Source organism: Monodelphis domestica, chromosome 5 (assembly GCF_027887165.1).
Source record: "Monodelphis domestica isolate mMonDom1 chromosome 5, mMonDom1.pri, whole genome shotgun sequence".
NCBI classification, from domain to species: domain Eukaryota; kingdom Metazoa; phylum Chordata; class Mammalia; order Didelphimorphia; family Didelphidae; genus Monodelphis; species Monodelphis domestica.
The window spans coordinates 136,497,944-136,521,950 of record NC_077231.1 but is presented as its reverse complement, the minus strand read 5'-3'; the positions used below and the strand labels follow the sequence as shown (position 1 = coordinate 136,521,950).

The 24,007-nt window shown below is 37.1% G+C and overlaps 1 protein-coding gene across 6 annotated transcripts in view; it reads left to right on the top strand.

Moving 5' to 3' along the window:
- The first annotated feature begins 15,966 nt into the window (after positions 1 to 15,966).
- KRAS (KRAS proto-oncogene, GTPase) overlaps positions 15,967 to 24,007 on the top strand; it is a 44,331-nt gene continuing 36,290 nt past the window's right edge. For 2 of the 6 annotated variants that reach the window (XM_056797310.1, XM_007503501.2), the window contains exons 1-2: positions 15,967 to 16,096; positions 22,894 to 23,014. In XM_056797310.1, coding sequence (XP_056653288.1) covers positions 22,904 to 23,014 — 111 coding nt within the window. In that variant the 5' untranslated portion in view covers positions 15,967 to 16,096; positions 22,894 to 22,903. 6 annotated transcript variants of the gene reach the window in all.

The window sequence follows — 24,007 nt, the reverse complement described above, 5'->3', positions numbered from 1 at the left end:
ATGAAAGAACATGCTAACATCTGAGTGGACTAGAGAAGTCCTCATGGAGGCAAATTGTAAGAAAGTAGAAAGTGGAGATGAGTTAAGGATGTATTTTGTTCAATATTAGGAAAACCATTCACATAACTGACCATATCAACAAGCAAACCAACAAAAACCACATGATTATCTCAATAGATGCAGAAAAAGCCTTTGACAAAATACAACACTCATTCCTATTGAAAACACTAGAAAGTATAGGAATAGGAGTGCCTTTCCTAAAAATAATAAACAGTATATATCTAAAACCATAAGCAAACATCATCTGCAAACTAGAATCATTCCCAATAAGATCAGGAGTGAAACAAGGATGTCCATTATCACCTCTATTATTTAATATTGTACTAGAAACACTAACAGCAATTAGAGAAGAGAAAGAAATTGAAGGTTTTAAGATAGGCAATGAGGAGACCAAGCTATCATTATTTGCAGATGATATGATGGTCTACTTAAAGAATCCTAGAAAATCAACTAAAAAGCTAGTGGAAATAATCAACAACTTCAGCAAAGTTGCAGGATACAAAATAAACCCACATAAATCATCAGCGTTTCTATATACTTCCAACTCATCTCAGCAGCAAGAGTTAGAAAGAGAAATTCCCTTTAAAATCACCATAGACAATATAAAATACTTAGGAATCTATCTAACAAGACAAACACAGGAGCTATATGAACACAACTACAAAACACTTTCCTCACAATTAAAACTAGATCTAACTAATTGAAAAAAACATTAATTGCTCATGCGTAGGACAAGCTAACATAATAAAAATGACAATCCTACCCAAACTAATCTACTTATTTAGTGCCATACCCTTCAAACTAATAATAAAGTCTATTTGTAAAAACAAAAGATCAAGAATATCAAGGGAAATAAAGGAAAAAAAATGCGAAGGAAGGTGGCCCAACAGTACCAGGTCTTAAAATGTACTATCAAGCAGTGGTCAGAAAAACAATATGGTATGGGCTAAGAGACAGAAGGGAGGATCAGTAGAATAGACTTGGTGTAAGTGACCTCAGCAAGACAGTCTATGATAAACCCAAAGATCCCAGCTTTGGAGATAAAAATCCACTATTTGATAAAAACTGCTAGGAAAATTGGAAGACAGTATGGGAGAGATTAGGTTTAGATCAACATCTCACACCCTACACCATGATAAACTCAGAATGGGTGAATGACTTGAACATAAAGAAGGAAACTATAAGTAAATTAGGTGAACACAGAACAGTATACTTGTCAGATCTTTGGGAAGGGAAAGATTTTAAGACCAAGCAAGAGTTAGAAAAAATTACACAATGCAAAATAAATAATTTTGATTACATTAAATTAAAAAGTTTTTTGTACAAACAAAACCAAAGCAATCAAAATTAGAAGGGAAGCAACAAATTGGGAAACAATCTTTATAACAAAAACCTCTGACAAAGGTCTAATCACTCAAATTTATAAAGAGCTAAATCAACTGTACTAAAAACCAAGCCATTCCCCAATTGATAAGTGGGCAAGGGACATAAATAGGCAATTTTCAGATAAATAAATAAAAATTATTAATAAGCACATGAAAAAATGTTCTAAATCTCTTATAATCAGAAAAATGCAAATCAAAACAACTCTGAGGTATCACCTCATACCTATCAGATTGGCTAACATGACAGCAGATGAAAGTAATGAATGTTGGAGGGGATGTGGTAAAATTGGAACACTAATGCACAGCTGGTGGAGTTGTGAATTGATCCAACCACTCTGGAGGGCAATTTGGAACTATGCCCTAAGGGCAATAAAAGACTGTCGGCCTTTTGATCCAGCCATAGCACTGCTAGGTTTGTACCCCAAAGAGATAATAAGGAAAAATACATGTATAAGAATATTCATAGCTGTGCTCTTTGTGGAGGCAAAAAAAAATGGAAAATGAGGGGATGCGCTTCAATTGGGGAATGGCTGAACAAATTGTGGTATATGTTGGTGATGGAATACTATTGTGCTAAAAGGAATAATAAAGTGGAGAAGTTCCATGGGGACTGGAACAACCTCCAGGAATTGATGCAGTGAAAGAAGCAGAACCAAGAGAACATTTTACATAGAGACTGATACACTGTAGTAAAATCGAATGTAACAGACTTCTCCACTAGTAGCAATGCAATGATCCAGAACTATTTGGAGGGACATATGAGAAAGAACACTATCCTCATCAGAGGAAGAACTGTGGGAAAAGAAACACAGAAGAAAAACAACTGCTTGATCACATGGGTCGATATGACTGGGGACATAGATTTTAAAAGATCACCGCAGTGCAAATATTAACAATATGGAAATAAGTCTTGAACAATGAATGATACATGTTAAACCCAGTGGAATTGTGTTTCAGATACAGGAGGGGGCGGGGAAGGGAAGGGAAAGAACATGTGTCTTGTAACCATGGAAAAATATTCTAAATCATCTAATTAAATAAATTTTTAAAAAAAGAATGTGTTCTGACCTCAGACACTTCCTTGGACAAATGTGACCTTGGGCAAATCATTTAAACCCATTGCCTAGCCCTTACTGCTCTTCTGCCTTGGAACTCAATTCTAAGTATCAATTCTAAGACAGAGGGTAAGGATTCTAAAAAATAAAGATAAAATTTTTTTAAAGTATATTCTAGGCATGAGAGACAAGCCAGAGAAGCAGTAGATAAATGCCAAGTTTGGGTACACGATGAAACAAATTCTTCTGTCTCTAATATTCATTTCTCTAGGAATAACCTATGCTCTCTATTGTTTAGCTGCACCTTCTTGAAGTCTTCAGATTTCACTTAGCATGAGACTGTCCATAAGAATTTGGCTCAGCCTTCACTAATTTGCTAACTCCTCCTCTTTTGAGTAAATACCACACATTAAGAGTACCAGCAGTTAATGTTCACAGATTGTTTATGAAGGGTGTACTTTTTTGGCATTCCCTATAGGTCTTTTGGTCTGTCCTGACTTCTACCCCTAGGCTCTTTCCTTCCAAAACAGAAATCCAGGGATAAGCTTAGGGACTCAAATTCAGATTGTGTTAGAAAAATATTATCTTTTAACCTTTTGTTATTGTTTGCTCTTTCCTGGCATAACCTGAGATGACAGCATAAACAAGAAGGTCACAAAAATCACCAGTTGGAAAGCCCAAATATTTCACTGGAATCCTCAAAATATTGAAAGAACCAGAGGAAAGCCTCTGTATTCACTGTATTCAATTTACCCAATGTCACACAGCAAAGGCTGGAAATTAAATTCAGGTCCTTTAACTCCAAATCCCATGCCATTTGCTGATTTTTTCCTTAAGAGTTTTAATTTATATCCTTATTTCTTTGATATTTTGACTCCCCTCCTCCCTTTAATTATTACTCTTCTGAATCACTGCAGAATTTGCTTTGGGATGGGGGAGGGGTTGCATTGTAGAATGTGTGATATTTTCTTTTGTCTTTATTACTCTGCTGATATCCAGTATTCACTGGATCTTCTACATGGAATTTCTGGAAAAGTGTGGATAAGAATCACACAAAATCAAGAAGATTGTGATATGTGTTGGTGAAGGAAGAACCTATATAATCTAATTCAAGACATCATCTTATACTCTGGGTATAGACAAAATGAAATCACATATAGATTGAAATATTAATGCATATTTTTGATGTTATTATATTAAAAATCACTGGAGGGGAATACATGTATAATAAATTATATAACATGTTACTCGATCTTTTGTTTATTTTATCCTCCTTTTTCCTGTCAGAGAAGAGTAAGGAAACTTGTTCTGAATCCTCACTCTCCCCTCACCCCACCTCATCAATTCCTCTGTTTCAGTGAAATTAACTTGTAATGTTCCTTCCAAGCAGCATTGTTTTCATTCCACCCTTCTCCTTATTCATTTCCCCTTTTAGAAAACTCTAAAATCTATTCCTAGGAATGTTGATTCTCAAAAGCAGTTGGGTACATTGAGAAGTGTTCTGTGACCTTCCTCAGGGGGATGCCATTCCTATTCTTGGCCTTTCTGTTATCCCTTATCCCTTTTGATGTCATGCTCTCCCTTTGAACTTAAGATCCCCTACAATCCTCTTTAAACTCTGTCTCCCTAGAGTCCCAACCACTTTTTCCCTCCTAGAGGGAGACATTACAAAGTTATATGACCCTTCCTTGGAGAAATTGATCTCCTGATATATTCAAACCAACATCTCACTCCCACCCCCCCAACCATTAGAGTTTGTCTTGTTTCTTTGGAGTTTGCTTAGCACCATCAAACTGTTCCCTTTTTGCAACTCTATTCTTCCCTCTGTAATGTACCTTACAATATTCTATCAGTTTTTTGCCATCCCAAAGGCAGAGGGAGAAACTAAAAGGCTGTCTCCTATCTGTCCTCTCAAGTCCTGATCAGTCTACTAGAATCCTTTTGTCTCACTCTTTCTTATGCCCCATTTCAAAGGAAATCTCTGTATTTTCATTGCCTATAATGTTGAATTATTGATGAGGAAATTATTTCTCCCAAAATATTTTTTCTCCCAAAATATTAGGCCTCATTGATCTTCTGATTTTTCCAGTTATGCTTTTTGTTCCTTAGATTCTTTGTCAATTGATGTCTTAGCTTAGGCTTATAGGTTCACAGGTTTAGAATCAGAAGTGACTTTAAAGGGCATCAAATCTGGTCTTCTCATTTTCTAGATGAAGACTCTGAGATTCAGAGAGGGCAATTTACCCAATGTCACACAGCAAAGGCTGGAAATTAAATTCAGGTCCTTTAACTCCAAATCCCATGCCATTTGCTGATTTTTTCCTTAAGAGTTTTAATTTATATCCTTATTTCTTTGATATTTTGGCTCCCCTTCTCTCTTTAATTACTCTTCTGAATCACTGCAGAATTTGCTTTGGGATGGGGGAGGGGTTGCATTGTAGAATGTGCGATATCATTTTCTTTTGTCATTATTACTCTGCTGATTTCTCCTTGTTATAATCATTTCCCTTTTAAAAATCTGGTGTTGTTCCTCTACCCCAGCCCCTAATGACTTTTATCTCTCCTCTCAAACTGTCAGCTTGAATGAGGTTTGCCCTCCTTCTAGAGGAAAAGGTTAGCAATTGAGACAATGTTTTAGGGTGGTTCTGGGAAGCCTCTATAGTTGGATGGAGGAGTGTATCAATTATTAAGATTACAGTGCAAGAATTTATACCTCAGAAATTAGCAAATAATACAAATCATGATTTAATTTATCTGTTGATTGTCTAAATTTAAGAAAGTGGTGGAGAAAATATTAATAATGCAGATTTATCTTAAAAGTATATAATGTGTAGTTTTTATTTTGTTGTAAAGGTCATTGTTAAACATTTACCAACATATCACTAGTTGGGGTATGAGGGTTTTTAAGGAGGACTGAAAGCATGAGAGTTTGCTCAGTCCTTTTCAGGGCTACTCTTCTACCCTTGGTATCTGCATGTCACCTAATCCTCACCTGTGACTCCAAGAAGCTGTAGCATGCCCAGTAGCCAAACGAGTAAAACTGCCTTGGCAGACAGGTTAAACCAGGTTGAGGGTAGCTGATAGGCTTTAAACCTGTTTGTCATCAAAGAAGATGACTACCCCATGCATGTGAAGACTTCTCTCTGGGGGAATGGGTAGAAGAGAACAAATTGTTACAAGGCCATGAAAGTGTCTGAGCTCTGAAATGTGCTTAGCACTTAAGACATCAAAGACATCATCCAATGCATCTTGAGTGTTGCCTGTCAATCTGACTTTTGTCTTGCCACTGGATTTTGATGACACTGGAAGAGATAGTAAGATTTGATTTTGCACAACTCTGCCTCACTAAAATCCAGTTCATGAATAAGTCAAGACATCACCCAAAATGATTTCATTGGTCTTTTTCCAAAACGTAGGATGAATTGAACAACAGTAGGACCTTTTCAAGGTTAATACCACTCTTCTGAATTCCACTCTTCTCTCTAAAACATGACTTACTTTTTTTTGTTCTTAGGCTCATATCTTGGAACTGATTATGAAGGCATTAGAGGAGAGACCCCAGAATACTACTGTGGTGGGTGCTCCAAGATGTCTTTGCAACAAGGTCTGTTTTCCACCTTTTTTTTTTTAATCCCTTCTGCTGGTTGTCTAAGTCTCCTCTGCTTATTAATTAGTTATAACACCTAGCCTCCTTACTCCTCCAGAGTCTTGTCTTCTGGGAATCAAACTCTTCCATGTGCCTTGCCATGTAGTAACAACAACACCTACCTTCCTTACTCCTCTAGAATCTTGCTCTCTGGGAACTATACTTTTCCATATCTACCCTCATTCCTTCTTCTCAAGTACATTGCATTCACATATCTCAACCTATCCTGGAAGTAGGGTCCATCATGGGGATATCATCAAAAGGCTAACTCCATAATTCAATGCCTGAAACTGCAGCAGCTATTAGAGTACAGAGCCATACCAAGACACTGAAGCTTGGACTGAGGGAGAAGGAAACAAGCTGGAGGTGACAGAAGTAATAGGCTGGTGAGTTGGGGTTAATTTATTTTTCCTGTAAGAATTATTTTGTGGAATATTCATTCAATTTCATTTTTCCTGTCTATGATACATTTGCTGCATTTTGGAGCATTTTACCTGTTCTTTTAAAATTGGGGGAGTCATTCTGAAACTATGAGAAAAAACTGATAACTTTTCTATATTATGCCAGACTACTTATTCTGATTCTGTGGGAAAAAAATACAGTTGGTAGAGAGTTACCCCTAGATTAGTTCTTCCTCTGCTATTATCCAGGATTTTCCCTCTGAAGTTTTTTTTTTCTTTTTACAAATGGGCAAATTACTTATATACACTCTTTGGTAAGGACTTTGAGGGATAGCTAAGCTTTATAAAATAGTTCATAGAACACTCCTTAGCAAGAAGGAAAAAAAAACAACCTACCAAACAAACCTTTTCTTTATTAGTATTGTACACTGTTAAGTAGAAATATATGTAAAAATGATTATTTTTATAATGCTACTTTTGGACTAACAACTACCTTAAAGAACAAATTAGATATATATTCCCACAAAATGAAGCATTTTGCAGTATCATCACTAAAACCTAACCATATTCCACATTAGTGCCCTCAGCCCCATTCTAATGATATCAGACTAATTGTTTGAGATCAGTCCTGCCTACACTTAACCATAACTATCCTGTCAGTTCATCTCAGTTTTCTCCAAGTGATTTTGTCCTTCCTCCTATAACAAGTGGAACTTGAGGTTCCCTCTCTTGATGGACCAGTAATGCTTTATCTTCTCTCTATTTAGCCCTGTTCCTATAGAGCTAGTGACTCTCTGCTAACGTTGTTTCTCTTAATGTTTCATAGAACTAATTAGTTTTGGGAGGAGTGATTTGTATTTTTGTATAAATCACATAATAAAAGGTCATTTCAAAAAAAGTATTCATATGGATGTTTATATACTTGTAGATTATTTATATTAATTTTCAGTAATTATCATAATGTCATGGTAGAGCAAAATGACTGAAAAGCTTTGGAGGTATTTATGTGTTTACATGTTTAGACCAAATCTGTGAATGATTTGATTGGAGTAGATAGCTTTCTATGGGAAAATTCCCTCTACTAATGCAGATTGGAATCTATTCTGCTATGTAGGGGCACTATGGGGTTAAGTGACTTGCCCAGGGTCATCAGGGAGCCACCATGTGCCAGAGGTGAGACTTTAATACAGGTCTTTCTGATTCTGTGGTCAGTTTTCTATCCATTGGCTATGCTGCTTCCCATAATAATACATATTTTCCTTTACAGTAATGTGATTATATGCAAGAAGATATTACACAAGCTAATTTTGCCAACACCAGTTAAAGAAAGAAATGCTAATTTCACACATTGTTTACTCTTTGCAAATATACATTAATGTCATTTAAATACTAATAAACCAAGTCTTAACAAAGAAGTACCTTTTTTCTCTCAGCCACTTAGAATTGATGGGAAAAAAGCCAAACATAATTTGCTTTCTGACAAAAAGTGTTCCACATTATAGGTTTAATATGTAACTCCTGCTTTTGAATTTTCATAGAACTACATGTTCTATCTTTAGAACTTCACAGTTTTTATGAGCTACTTTCTCTAACTATGTATGACAGAATTAAGTCTCTAAAGACTTAGGTTTTAGTTGACCACATACATATAACAAGTGATGAGGGGTATGGTATACCATGAGCATCTGCAGTTGCATTTACTTGGCTTTGTAGAAAGATTTTCTTTGGTAAAATGAAAGGCTTTCCTTACACTACCAATTTCTGAAGTTTGACCACTACATTTCTCAAAGGGTTATACTTTGGTTTTTCTGTTTTGGTCATCTATGCATCTTGTCTGTCCCTTGCTCTCTTTTTCCAGTACTTTTAGAGAAAGTCTTATACTTCTACCTCCTCTCATTCCCACATAGTGTATGTGCGATTTTTAACATAACATCTTTGGGATGAAATCTATGATTATGAAATTATCTTAATATTGCTTCTGTTTTACCCATAGAGGCAGGGGGTCCCCTTGCCCATGAGTCTTCAGACAGAGACTTGATAATTATTTGGGTCAGTCAGTAGTCAAACATGAATCATTTCTGTCAATCATAGCTCTACAATAGGCCAGTCTTCACAATTTAAAGTCAGTTGTTTTGACTTTAGGGAATCAATATTTTTCCATCTGTTGTCTTCAATTGTGACAGATTTGCTTCCACTTAAATATTTTTTTCAGTATAAATTTTGAGCCTCTTTTTCTCAGAGACCCTACTATTTTAGATAGATTCTATGGCAGGAAGCATGATAGAGTAAAAAAGCAAACAAACATTCAGTTTGAGGTCAAGAGTCTTGGGTTAAAATCCTGGTTCTGCCATAACTTGAGTGGCCTTGGTCAAGTTGCTTAATTTCTCTGGACTCTAGTTTCCTTATGTATAAAATGAGGGACTTGGTTTAGATGACCTCTAAAGTCCTGTCTAATTCATGTGTTTTTTTAATCTATTCCAAATTGCTCTCATGTTTTTCTTTTTTAACTTCTTTGATAACTCTGGTTTCCAAAATAACTTTAATTCTACTTTCATTTCTTTTCATTATTTTACTTCTCTGCTAAATTATTTGGGAGTTTGTGTATACATGTGTGCAAATCTTTTTTAAAATTGCTAATGTTCAATTATTTCTAGTGATTCTACAGAATTTATTATATTCTGTCACTGGAAATTTTCAATCCACCATCCTTTTCAGAATATTTATTCATAATATTGTCTACTTTTCTGTTGTTTATTTTTCTTTCTTCATGAATTTTAGTTGTTTTATATGAGTGGTTTCTTGGCTTATCTCCAATTATTTTTCCCTCTCAGCTTTCTTGTCATCTATTCCTTCCCTTCTGAACCAGAGTGGGACCTTCCCTTATCCACTGTTGCCTGTTCTATCCTGTCCAGACAACTGGAACTGGACTACTTTAACCATGTAATGGAGCGGGAGTTGCAGTTTGGCTGGATCAGTGCTGCATAGAAATTCCAGGAGGAGAAGGCTTCAACTGCATTCATATTTTCCTCTCCCTTTTCTCTTATTAAGAAAGTCCTTTCCCCTCTGTACTAGTCAGGTGTACGATGTTACATCCTTATTGAATCCATAGCTATTAACTTCTCCATGACCTGGACAAGTTAAATACTCTCCTTTATTAAGTTGGGGTGGGGAGTATTAGACTGGGTTACTGCCAAGAGAAGGCTTTGAGGCAAGGATAGATGCCAACATAGCTAAAGCTTGGGATGTAGGCCTAATCATACTAGACGTGGGGTATATTAGATGCTCCTGAGGGCAGTTGACCCATAATGCAGACTTCTGTTGTCATTTTCAGAGGGCTTTACTCAGTGAGAAGTAAGACAAGAAGTTAGGTTACTTGTCCTGGCTCACACAAGTAATCTGGGTCAGAGCCAGTATTTAAACCAAAGGTTTTTCTGAATTCTATTTCAGTAGAATATTTGAATTCTGTTTGAACTGAACTGTTTCAATATTCTCTTTCTTACTGTTATAATTTTGAATTATTATAAATATATATTATGAAATATAAATAACAACAGTAATACAAATATTATAATTGTAATATTTTCAGTGCTCATTTTCTTTCCTTATTTTAATTTTGAAGTACATATTTATGTATTGTTTTGAGGTTGTGGATATGACTGAGATACAATCACTCATTCTACTATTTTTGCTACACACATTTTCTTGCCTGTACTTTTCTTACTATGAATAGAACCTTTATATCTGAAGACTACTGTAATCTATTTTAGAGAAATTCTTATGTGCTATTTTTTGTTAAAAACTGGTTTTGCTCTATACCTAAAGGTTTTAACAAGGATTCTTTATGAAATTCTTACATTACATTACTTAATATGAATTTCCTTGAAGGCTTTAAATAAACATTACTGTTAGTAACATTTTAATTTCTTGTGCTACATGGAAGTAAGTACTTCTCCTATTATTGTATATTAAAATATAACAGGCTTTTCAACTCTCACTTATAATTGTCTCCTAGTGTTCTGGCCTGTTACATAAAGGATTACTATACTGAAAAAGAAAAATAAAGGAATACTTGGGATCAGTATGGTAGGCTATCTCTTCCTATTCTATTTCAAGATTCGTGCCCTTTGACTTCATTTAGGGTTTGGACATCATCAAATAATGTCCAACAGCTACTAGAAGAACTTATCAGGATAGTTAATTGCTTCATTCAATCACAGAATATGATAGACTAGTTCAAAAAAATTATTGTTTTAGAAAGTTACACTGACATAGTCAAGCAGTCCTCTGCTTGAATATACATTACTATGAAAAAATATTAAAAATTTGTCATATATGTATATTATACATATTTTACAATATAAATACACATATAATCTAACATCATATGATATAATATATGACTATTGTCTATGATTAGGGGGAGACACTTTGCTCAAAGAACAGAAAAGCAGGAAAATCAGATTTGCAATCATCAATACAATATCTCCTTGGCAAATAAGCAGGAAATTTTTTTGAATTTTTGATTCCTAAAATTATTTTTTAAAATACAAATGACATACTTTGATCTATTTCATTAGTAGTTATGAGAAAACTGATTTAAAGTTGACAAAATCCTATGTAAATGTGAATTACAATTGGAATTTTTAGTAATAATAGAACAAATAAATTAGGACAAAAACTAAAAATAAATTACTCAATACTGATCTATAAAACCTGTTTTTAGAAAGGATTAATTCTATCACATTTATGCAGAATGAAAATTTTTTCTTGTTATTTCTATCATTGTAAATCTCTCTATATAATATGTGGACAATTTTATATATTTACTGATTTTATACAGTCAGTCAATAACCATTTATTAAGGCTCTATGATGAGTCTGACACTGTGCTAAGTGTTGGGAATACAAAGGTACTTTATCCATTGGCCAACCTAACTGCTCCAGAAACAGATTTTAAGAAGTTAAGTGGCATCTAGTATGATTTCGATTTAGATATAAATTTTGAACCCAGCTGTTTCAAATTCTGAAATTCAGGACTCTATTAGCTCTACTACTATGCTGCTTCATAAGAATAGTGTGGCAATTTCCAAAGACAAGGCAGGCCCTGCCCTAAAGTAGCTAATAGAGAAGACAAGATGTAGGTAATTAACAGTGGGAAGGCACTTAAATTAAAGGGAATCAGGAAAGGCTTCTTGTACAAGGTAGAGTTTTTAGCTGGGGCTTAAAGGAAGCTACAGGCAGAGGAGAGGAGGGACAGATGTGATGGATGGGGAACAGCCAGCAAAATACCTGGAGCTATGAAAATGTCTCATACAAGGAACAGGAAAGTGGCCAGTGTCACTGAATCATAAAGGACCAGGGGGGAGGAGAGGGGAGGGGAGGGAGTACGTTTCAAGAAGTCTAAAAAAGTGGGGAGTGGACAAGTTATAAAGGTCTTTAAACACCCTTCATAGTCCTCAAATATTTGATCCAGGAGATGGTAGGGAACCTTTGGAATTTATTGAGTAGGGGACAAGAGTGATATGATCAGACTTGCACCTCAAGAAGGACATTTTGACAGCTGAATGGAGGATGAATTGGAGTGGGGGCTCAGAGACTTTCACCAGGTCATTGCAATATTCCATACACAGACAAACTATAGTTTTTTCAACTTCCTGTTTTCCTGCGAAAGCTACTAATCAATATTTTTGCTCTTCAGTGAGTATTGAAACAGAGGTGGTATACCAGAGTGGATAGAAGTCAGGAAGACCTTTGGTTCAAATCCTGACTCTAATCCAGGATAGTTGTATGAGCCAAGACAAATCACTCAACCTCTTGCTTCAATTTCTACAGGTATAAAAATGAGAATAGCACCTATCTCACAGGGTTGTTTTTAGGATCAAGCAATCTTCAAACTTAAGAAACTATGTACATGAAATCTATTATTATTATAAGCAAGGGGTTGTTATCCTGAGGAGATGAGGAATAAGAAAAAGAATAGCAGGGCCTTGTAGGGAAGGGATAGCAAGGATCATAAGGTAATCAACTTAAATCTAGATGTGATCATAGAGATCATGTAAATCACCCCCTCATTTTTCAGGCAAGGAAACATAATTAAAAAAAAAAACTCTTACCATCTCTCTTATAATTGATATTAATGATCAGTTCCAAGGCAGAAGAATGATAAAAGCTAGGCAATTAGGGTCAAGTGACTTGCCTAGAGCCACACAGGTAGAAGCAACTGAGGTTAAGATTTGAACCCAGGACCCCTGGTTGCCAGGCCTGGCTCTCTATCCATTGAGCTATCTAGCTACTCCAAAAACAGATTTAAAGAAGCTGAGTGGCAACTAGAATGTATCATAAGTAAAATTTGGACCTATCTGTTTCAAACTCTTAAATACAGGCCTCTATCAGCTCTACTACTATGCCTCTCCAGAAGAAAGGGGGTGGCAAGTGTCCAAATTCATGGAGCTGACCAGAAGTGAAGCAGAGGACCAAATTTGGGCTGTAATGCAAAGTGGGAAATTAAGATGCTAGAAGACCTGCCAAGACATGATATTTTTAACCCATTTTTCAGGTAGGAAGATAGATTAAGGGGAATTTTCTCTCTAGAATATATTGGGGAAGGGAAAAGTGGATCAGCACTTATTTGGGGGAATGGTTGCTAGGAAAGTTTCTAATTGTTTTCATTTCCTTCTTTGTTCCAATTAACTATCTTTAATGATCCTATGCTGTGGTCTCTCTGTATTTTTTTTTTGGTTAGTATTGTTATATCTGAATTTCTAGATGCCAGCTGATTTCAGATGTTTCTACTTCCACAAATATATTTCTTATTATATTATCATTCAACTGTTTAAAATGGATGGAATCTAGCATAACTAGAGTAACTTGCAAGTCACTTGATTTCAGTGTCTTGTATGTCCTTGTTACTTTCAGGGTCTAGTTAATTTTCTTTCATATAGGATCTTGATATTTATTAATAATTATAAACTGAGCATTATAAGAATGTTCTGGCAGTATGGTAAGTAGATTAGGAAGTGGAGAACTTAAACACTGCTATAGCAATCTAGGGATGGTGGCAAAGACTTGTACTAAGGTAAGACAGTGAAAGTGTAGAGGAAGGAAATGATAGGAAAACATTTTGAGATTTGATGACTTGGGTATGGGAGATGAGGTAAAAACTGAGTTTTTTCTATTCCTGGAATGTTTTTCTTTCCTTTAAAATTTTTGTTTTTAAAAATATATAAGTATATACATACTTACATAAAACAAAAATATAACAAAATTTATATGTGGTTTTTATATAACTTACATTATGAATATTTCACTCTCCTCCCTCACCAAGGGAGGTGATAAATAAATAAAAAAAAATAAAAGAAATATTTCTTTTAACTGTGGGAACATATTAAACACCTTTTTCCTTCACTTGAAAATATTTTAAAAATAAATATTTCTCTAGTCTGAAGTCCTTTTCAGAACTTTCCCTTTAGGGAAGTGTGGGAAAAGTCAATAACAAAAGTTAAGATCCCAGGAATATAAATTTAACATGGTATCCATACTTAGAATAAAAAGTAGTTAAGATCATTGCCTTCCAGTTTTTAGAAAAGAAAGACTGTGACTCCCCTTAGGGAATATACCTCCACATTCATAGAAGCATTTGTTAAGCTATTATTATGTGCTAGGAATACAAATATAAGTAGAAAAATGGGCCCTCTCCTCAAAGACCTAGCATTATGGTATTTGGAAGGGGATACATAAGAAAGGAAGCTGAAAAGAGTTGATGGGGGCAGAATTCTAGAAGAAATGAAGGTTCTTGGATAGTGGGGTGGGTTGACAAACAGGTCTTGGAAGAGAAAGTCTGGGATAGTACGGAGTATATTCTGAAGAAGAATGAAGGTTTGACTGGCTTGGTTACCCTCCTTAAATTGTAGGTTCTGCAGGAATGAGGTAATTAGCAAGAGAGGCAGTAGGGGAGAAGGGTAGTTCCATACTCTGAAGTCCAGGACATAGTGAATTTTCAGGTTGAAGAAGTTGCTGGAGTTTTGAAAAGAAAATCTGGGATCCTGGGGAGTGTGGCTGGGGAGGAATTAGGATTAAGGAGAAAGAACTAAGGTACTGATACCCAAGCCTTTTGATTTCTAGTGCAAAGCAGGGTGAGTTGTCAAAAGAGGAACTGAGGAGAAGTTTTTAGTGACTAGTTCTATTAGAATGAGTAGAATGTTAACTCAAAACTGAATAAATTCCTATGAATGTTACTTCAAATTCTCTTAAGGTGTGATGTGTGTGTGTTGTCTGTGTGTATGCAATTCCCCATCTTTTTTTGACAGTTCTACAACCTATAGATGCTTGGATTTAGAATAAGATTAAATTAATGAAATTATTTCTGAAAAACATCCTGAAAACATATAGTATTATCTTTTTTCAACATAATAAAAAATAAGAAGTTTAGTAACATGGAACAACATTAAGAAAGTCTTCTATCATATTCAATGAACCACACAAATAATCCCCCACCAATGCAAAGGAACAGATATATCTTGTCATTTTTTTTCTTGTCTCACATCTATCTTCTTTATTCACAAGCTTGGTCATTATACTTTTTGAGTATTCAGTTGGGAATTGTTCTGTTCTTGTTTTTTCCCCTCCCATTTACATTGTGACAAGCATTGTGCTTACTTCATCTTGAATTAGTTATATGTGTTCCCATGCTCCTCTGTACTCATCTTCAAATTTTCTTATATGGTTGTAATATTTCATTACATGAATATGCCACAATTTATTTAGCTATCACCCCAATAGTAGATGTCTACTTTGTTTTTTGCTACTACAAAATGTGCTTCCATAAATAATATGGAATGTGGTGGCCTTTTTTCTTTTTTTTTTCTCCCCATTCACTCTACTATCCAGTGACCAATTGAAAAAGCAGCTCAAATCCCAATTCCTTCAGGAAGCTTTCTGGATTCCTCCCCTTCCACCCAGTAAACGATTTATCTCCTTTGTGTGAATCTTGAAATTTCTCAGACTTGTGAATGTTAAAAAATTCCCCATTGAGGAATTCTCCATTGAGACAATTCCCTATTGGGACCATTCCCCATTTGGACAGTGAGAACTCTACTTAGATCAAAAATGTGAAGACCTCTACTCCACCCGAACTTAAGCCTGCTTTAGGGGAGAAAACTGCTTGCTGAACAATGAAAAATACTTAAAACCCATACTTAAGATATGCCTATTTTTAGAATTAATACAAAGGGGTGCTAAGTACCTATAAAGGTCAGGCAACAGAGATTCTAGCCTATTCAGGTGTGAATGACTAAAAGGATTAGTCTACTCAGCTGTGAATTCAGAATGGGCTGTCCTTTGGAAAACATCTACTGTGATTGGTAGATGGAAGAACTTAGGGGAGGTGACATAGGAGAAAACCCCCTATATAAGAAGAGGACAGTCTGTTGAAGGAAGCACTCTCTAAGGAGTCTCTTGGGAGTGGCTCTTGAGGACAGTCAGAAGAATCTCTCTCTGGAGAAGGATGACTGGCTGAACTGGTGTCTATATTCTTGCTTGGACAGATCTTGTGGTGAGTGATTAAGGACTGACTGATCTCTCTCTAAAGACTCAGGTCTAGGCCACGTTGGCTTAAGGCCCTTCAAACTTATTCCTTTCTTACTCTTTCTCTCTCTCTCTTTAATTCTTCATTGTGTTATTAATTAAATTCTCTATAAAACCCAGTTGAATTGGGTATATTCATAATTGGGAATATTTCCCTAGCGACCACCTTATATTTGATTTAAAAACAAAACACTGTAGTGAAAGCATATTTCCTGCGGTCACAATTTACTCATCCACTCTTATATCTATTACAATTTATTACCTCACCAATTTTAACTCTTACAGTTTAAGGCTCCCACTCTTTTAAATGCCACATTTGGAGCTTAAATTATCACTTTGTTTTCACCTCTTAATGCATATAATATTTATTTAAAATATAACCCTAGGAGATAGTTGTTGTTATTATCCCCATTTTACAGGTGAAAGTAAGTTAGGAAAAGGAGGTGAAATGAATTGACCACAGTCTCTCAGCCAGTATCAATTTGTATCCACTGTGCCACCTCACTGGTAAAAACAATCCCTAGCCAGAGGAGAGAATGAAACAATTATACAGAAAAGTTAATGCAAGTTAATTTTAGGAAGGAGAGAGGCATGAGATGTAGAATAGTGGTGGTGGGGATAATAAAGGCTTTGGGTAGGAGTTGAGCTCTTGAAGGAAGTATTTTAAGAGGCAGAGGTGAGGCTAGAATGCATTCCAAATCTGAGAGATAGCCTTCAGAGGCAATGCAGTAAAACCCAAGAAGGTTTGGGGGTCAAATGTCCTTTCTACACCTACCAGCTGTGTGACTTTGGACAAGTCACAACCTCCCAGTGCTCGAGGCAACTCTCAGAAGAGTTCTTAACTTCTTCCCCTCCCCACACCTCACTTTGTCAGTCCGTTGAAATTAAAGGCTTCATTGTACATTACAAAAACAATTTCAAAGAATTTAAGATGAAAAAAATGCTATCCCATTTACAAAGAAAAAACTGATGAAGTCTGAATGAAAGTTGAAGAATAATTTAAAAAATTTATTATTGCTGGTCTACATTTTCCTTTGCTATAGAACTAATATGAAAATGTTTTGCATTTACAGATGTATACTTTATATCAAATTGCTTACCTTCTCAAGGAGAGGGTGGGGAAAGAAAAGGAGAGAATTTGGAACTCTGAATTTTAAAAAATGAATGTTAAAAATTGCTTATGTATTTGTGTAAAATAAAATAAAAAATTAAGTGTAAAAAAGGCATGAAATGAAAGTTTATATAGGGAACTTATATTGGAATAGTTATTTTTTACAAAGTTTACAGACCCCAGCTACAGATTGCATTGCAAGTTCTGACCTTTGTGAAGGAGTTACTCATAGTTTCTCTATATCAATGAAATAGAGGTAGGAAAAGAAAAGAGGCACAGGTGGGAGATGGAATGTGGGGTTCAGAGAATAGAAAGTCCGTCAGTTTAGCAGAACAGGAGAGCAGAGCTAGACTATGAAAGGCTTTCAGTGCCGTGAGAGAAGACGTAGAAGCGTAAGTTGGCTCCCCAGTGGTTGATGGAAGGAACCCGTGGAAATGTGGACGTGAACAGCTATAGATGTGCTCTGGGCATCTGGGCCTGCAGTCTGCGGCACTAGATGCAGAAGCAGAACAAGGGAGATTCTCTAGCTCTTACGGTGCCAGAGGAGAGATTCGAAGGTGTGGCAGCTCTCCGAGGATGGATGTGTGGGAGGGGGAATGAGTGTCCACGACCAGGGACAAGGTGAGTGGCTGGAGGGTCGAGTAGGCGGGAGTGCGGTCGGAAGGGTGGAAGGGGATTGGCCAGTTGGCAACCTCTGTGTGTATGTGGATGGCTTGGGAGGGCGGGTACTAGTCCTTAGGCTGGGCGGGGAGCAAGCGAAAGCTCAAGCCTCTCCTCCTCCGGTCTAGCTCCGCCTGCACGTGAGGTGTGCCGCCTGCACGAGCTCTCTTCCTCCTTTTCCTCTTTGCTCTTCGGGCTAGCCTCTCGCCTGGTTCCCTCCCTTTTTCTCTCTCTTCCCACATAGCTCTGGCCGCTCCCTCTTTTCTCTCGCCCGCCCGAAAAGAAGTCGATCGCGGAGCGCATCGATAACTCGGCCCTTCACTGCTCCCATCCATTCGCTCGGGGCTCGACTTCCCCAGGAGACTGTGGCGGCGGCGGCAGAGGCAGAGGCGGCAGCAGCAGCGGTTGCTGCGCCTCGGGCTCGGGCTCCTTCGGCGCTCCCCGGCCCCCGCCATTGCAGAGTGGGCTTGAGAGCGGCGCTAACGCAGGCGGCCGTGCGGGCCCGAGACCCAGCGTCTCTCCGGCGCGGAAGAGAGGTAAGGGCCCCGTTGCCCTCCCTCCTGAGTCCCTGCCCGGGGTCCGACCTTTCCTCGCCGGCGCCGGGTTGGGCGGGGCGGACGGAGAGTGAATGAATTAGGGGTCTTAGCGGAGGTGAGGAGCCCCGGCGGGGTGGAAGAGATAGAGCCGAGGCGGGGAAGAACCGCAGGGGGTGCAGGGAGAGGCTGCCGCCGCTTCCTGAACGGGAATCCCCTTCCTTCTTTCCTTTCTTTCTTCCTTCCTCCCTCCCTCCCCGGAGAGCCGGCCCGGGCTCGAGGCGAGCTGAAACTCGGCCGCCCGGAGGGCGGGTCCGGGCGTGGTGAAGGTTGCGCCCGGGTCTGCCTGTCGGTGGGTCTGTGCACTCCCTCCTGGACGGCTCCCCGCCTTCCCTGCTGAGCTCTGGGTGCCTGGCGCTGTCCTCCCGGCCACCCATAGCATCTCCCCGGGTGAGCGAGAAACTTCGTTTGCTGCTGATGCGAAGTGGTCGTTTTCCTTGTGAACAAAGACGTGTGTGTGTCCATGGGGTTTGGGGGGGGGGTGTCCTTTCCCAAGAGAATTAAGAGTAAGTCAAGTACCCCTGTTTGAGGTTACGTTGTGGAGAGTCCAGCTGCAGCCTCCTAGTTCTAAGCTAGCTCCCTGGTATATGACATTTTGTAGCCTCGGTGAGTGGCCGCAGCAAGCTCTAGGTGTGTGGAATGGAAGCTTGAATGAGTTGTAAACGGAAAATGGTTATTTCGGAGAATTTTGCTGAGTCAAGTTTATTTTTAAGCAAGAGGGGGGAAATCACCCACAAACTAAAAAGTGGTTATCTCTACTGAAGAATGCAGAACATGTTCACCATCCTAGAAGTTACTACAGTAATACTGTGTTGTAATAGAACTCCCAACATCTAGCAATAATGACTAGCAATGAGGACTTAGTTGTGGCTGCCAAAACAACCTACTGCAGCCTTTTAATCAGGTGTATGCATGCTTATGTTATAGTTAAAGCTCCAGACTGTCTAATGCTACTTGTGCAAAAATAAGCATTGGAATTAAAGAGGAAGAAATGACTATTAATATCTAGTATTAACATTACTATTGATTGATGTCTACATTGATGAACTCTGCTTCAGAATGAAAGACTTTATCCATTTAATGTAGTTGATGACAACAAGGCAATGAATGGAAAGTAATTACACTCAAACATATTCTGTTTTAAACAACTAACATAAAAATTTGGATTTGCAGAAAAGAGGTAAATTAAGAGTCTATTCTTTCTTTAAATTGTTAGGTTTCTTTTCTTGGCAGTGCTACTGCTACTTAACTTTTTTCTAACTTAGTTTTCTCATCTCAACAGTGATGAACTTGGGGTGGTGCAGTGGATAGAATGCTGAACTTGCAGTCAGGAAGGTTCCAGTTCAAATCTAGCCTCAGATACTTAGTAGCTGGACGATCCTGGACAAGTCACTTAACTCTGTTTGCTTCACTTTCTTTGTCTGTAAAATGTCTATAATAAAAGCACCCACCTCCCAAGTTGTTGTGAGGATCAAATGAAATAATAATAATAACAAAGTGCTTGGCACTCTGCCTGGCACATAGGAAGGGCTATATAAAAGTTAGCTATTACATTATTATACTGCTAGCTCCAAAAATTATGATTTATTAAGACTTTGAATGGTCTATTGCTTTAACTTAAAATGTGATTTTATTTACATTCCACTTTTCAGGAACTCATTGTGGATATGTACAAAAATTGATACACATGCTTACACGTGAACTATTTGTGTATAAAATAGAAAGTGATTAGTAATGCACTTCAAAGGCAACAGATACAAAAATGAATAAAACATGAATGTCATCTGCCTTCCAGGAGCTTACTGTCTGTTGAGAGAGATGTGAAATACAGGAGAAGGTACTGTTAGAGGCCCTGGGTTCAAAGCCAACCCTAAAACTCTCTGTGACCTTGAACTGAGAGCCCTCAGTTTTCTCTAATATAAATTGAAGGAGTTCGACTAAATGGCCTTTGAGGTCCTTCCTAGTGCTAAATCTGTGATTATATGAAGTTATACAAAATAGAGAGATGCTATGAGAGTTCATAAGAAAAGAGATTACTTCTTGTTTGAAGATCTGAAAAAGCTTTTGGAGGAAATGACATTTTAGAATCTTTGAATGAGAGAGGGAGGCTGACAGGTAGGTATTGAGCCAACTTTGAAGCTGAAGGGTTCAGGTTCTACCCCTGACATATGCAGGCTGTGTGACCCAGACAGAGCAAATCACTTTTTAACCTATCAATGCACCAGGCAATTCCCAAAGACTACCTCATTGCAGAGACTACATTGGTAGTTTCCTCATGTGGGACTTCCCCCTAGACCAATGAAATCAGTCAGTTCCTATCCTTTAAATGAAATTAGTGTAAGGAACAGGGGATTTAGTTTAAAACAAAACAAAACAAAACAAAAACTTGATTTTGAATTTCTGCTTTGCTACTTTTTACCTGTGAGACTATGGACAAGTCAGTTAATTTTTCTAAACCTTTATTCATTCATAAACTAGCCATGGAGGAAAAATCTGAGAGAGGGTTGGACTAGATGATTTCTAAAGTCTCTTTTAGTTCTAAGTTTAAATCTTATGAACCTAAAATGTATACACTTGAAATAAGTAGATATGTGGAGAAGGCCCTATATTCATGAATAAAGGCACAGATAGAAACACTTGGGACATGTTCAGCTACAGTGGGTTTTTCAGTGCTCCATTTTGGCAGAGATTTGGAGTATAGGAAGGAAAGTAGTGCAAGAAAACATTAGAAACTGGAGGCAGATTGTAGAAGTCATACTTCACAATTAACTTTCATTGAGTTTTTGTCACCTGCTTCTTAGACTTTAAGAACTTTTTTTTGGGGGGGGGGGCAGTAGCCAAGAGTTTGTTATGGCTCAGATTCTGTAAATATTTTGAATCCCTGGTATGTGCCAGGCACTTTGTGAATAGCCGAGGTCACAGAGCAAAAGGAAAGAGCCCTACTTTCAGGGCACTTACATTCTATTTATGGAAATATGTGCACATATAAGTAAATACACAATGTATATATAGAATAAATACAAATTAATTTGGGAAGGCACCAACAACTATTAGGAATTGGGAAAGGTCTTATGTAGGAATTGGTACTTTGATGGATATAAGGTTTTCTCATTGCCATTTTTTATTGTTAATCATTACATAAGTAGGACTAAATTGCATGAGATGCTTAGACACATTGGCTTAGAACTAGGTTAATACAGGTTCTCATGGTGAAGCAAAAATGGGTGTAGAAAAAGGTCTGGGATATACAACATAAACACTTTTAGAGCCTAAGGCCTTGTTGGTGAGTAGGGCTCAAAACAGTCCAGGGAATGGTATATTTGACAAACCAGAATATCTGGATTTTTAACTATTTGCATATTTCTTATTTTTGGGTGAGCCAAATAGACATTGTTTTTTTGTATTTATATGTATATTTGTGTACAAACTGAATATATTTCTGTGTGTATTTGTGTGCACATTTAAATAATTTGTTCAGGAACTGATCATCATGTTTTGAATTATTGTCAGTTCTCCCTCTAAATGGTATTGATTGACCTCTCTTATATGTACTTCTTTTCTTTGGTTCCACATAGGAAATCAATGGCCATTCCATTAAAAAAATATCCATCTGTGTATATATGTATAGTGTGCGTGTGAGAGACAGAGGCAGATTTGAGTGTGTCTTATGTGGTAGTACATGTGATGTAAACTATTCAGTGTCAAGAATTTTATTTCTAATTTCACAATAGAAGGGGGTTCTCTTTCTATATCCTTTAAAAGTCAGTTTTGATTAATACAATAACTTGCTCCTATATACTTTTAATCTTCTTTAACTCTACCTCCTGGTTTATTTTATCGGAAGCTGGCCAAGAAGTGCTCTTTGCCACTTCTTCATCATCTTTGCTATGAATTTTACAGCTATTTCCATCTCTTTAGAAACTAGGGGTTGGTAGACAAATGATCATGGGCAGTAGCTAAGACATTCAGTCACTCTAGTTGAGGATGTACAGTGCTATAATCTGTGAGCTTCTTGTGAAGTCATGGCATATTCCAGTGAGAGTGTGTTCAAAATTACACACTGGCCATTCTAAAATGAACTATCTAGCTAAGTATGAGATAAAAGAACCATGACTATACTCACCTGGATTATTTTTCTCAAAAGGCTGATGGGAAAGTTGTAAATATAAGTCAGATTTCCAGGCTTATGTAACTTATAGTATTTTAGTAGAAATTTGACATATTCTATCCATTGCAGCTATTAACATGACTTTTTTTTGAGTATCCTAAAAGTGTGTGTCTCACATAAAGGTAGGTAGGTATTAGATTTCTAACTTGTAGCAGAGTTTGAGCTACATTAATTTAAGTGTGAAGAATATTCTAATCATGTTTTTATTGCTTTTTTTTTTTGTTGTTCTAAAGCCTGCTGAAAATGACTGAATATAAGCTTGTGGTAGTTGGAGCTGGTGGTGTAGGCAAGAGTGCCTTGACAATACAGCTAATTCAGAATCACTTTGTAGATGAGTATGATCCTACGATAGAGGTAAGTCTATTTTAAATATTATCTTTGTGATACTAAATAATGACATCTATATAATGGCCTGAAGTTTTTGAGCAATAATTCTTAATTGAAATGTGTGTTAGGTCCCTTGTGAAAAATTTCAGTAATGTCTGACTACATGATCCCATTTGGAGTTTTCTTGGCAAAGATACTGGAGTGGTTTGCCATTTCCTTAAATAGTTCATTTTACAGATGAGGAAACTGAGGCAAACAGGATTAAATGATTTGCCCAAGGTCACAGAACTAGTGTCTGAGGCTAGATTTGAACTCTTTATGACTCCAGGCCCAGTGCTTTATCCACTGCACTATCTAGTTGCTGCTCACGAAAATATTTATACTTTAATTTTGAACTGCTTAATGTTAAAGTGGTCTTGTGTACATTAACAATCCCAACTAACAAATGCCTAATAGTGAGAGGCTTTGTGGCATGATAGGGAAGCTCATCTCAGGATCAAAAAGACCTGAGTTTTAGTTCCTCTACTCAGAGATAGTTTGATCCTGACCAAGACACCCTCTTAGTGTCATTGATAGTTCTCTAAGACTTGAAGTTTTGAAACATTTGTTTTATTCCCATTTGCTGAGGGAATTTCCTCTTCTTAAATTCCGTACATCAAAGAAATTCTAGGACTGAACCCCTCAAAAATTGTTCAGTAGCATAACCACAACAAATACTTCGTATCTATCAACAGATCATTATTATCTTGAAAAGGAACAACTTAGAATAAGAATATAGGTAGGACTTTGCATGTACATATCCTTATATGTATCTTTAAAGCATTTACCCACATGTTCCTTTAGCCTTCTTTAAGCTAAACAATCCCATTTTTAAAAAAACCCTTACCTAATGTCTTAGAATAGATTCTAAGTATTGGTTCCAAGGCAGAAGAGCAGTAAGAGCTAGGAGATTGGGGTTAGTGATTTGCACACACAGGAAGTGTCTAAGGTCAGATTTGAATCTAGGATCTCCTTTCTTCT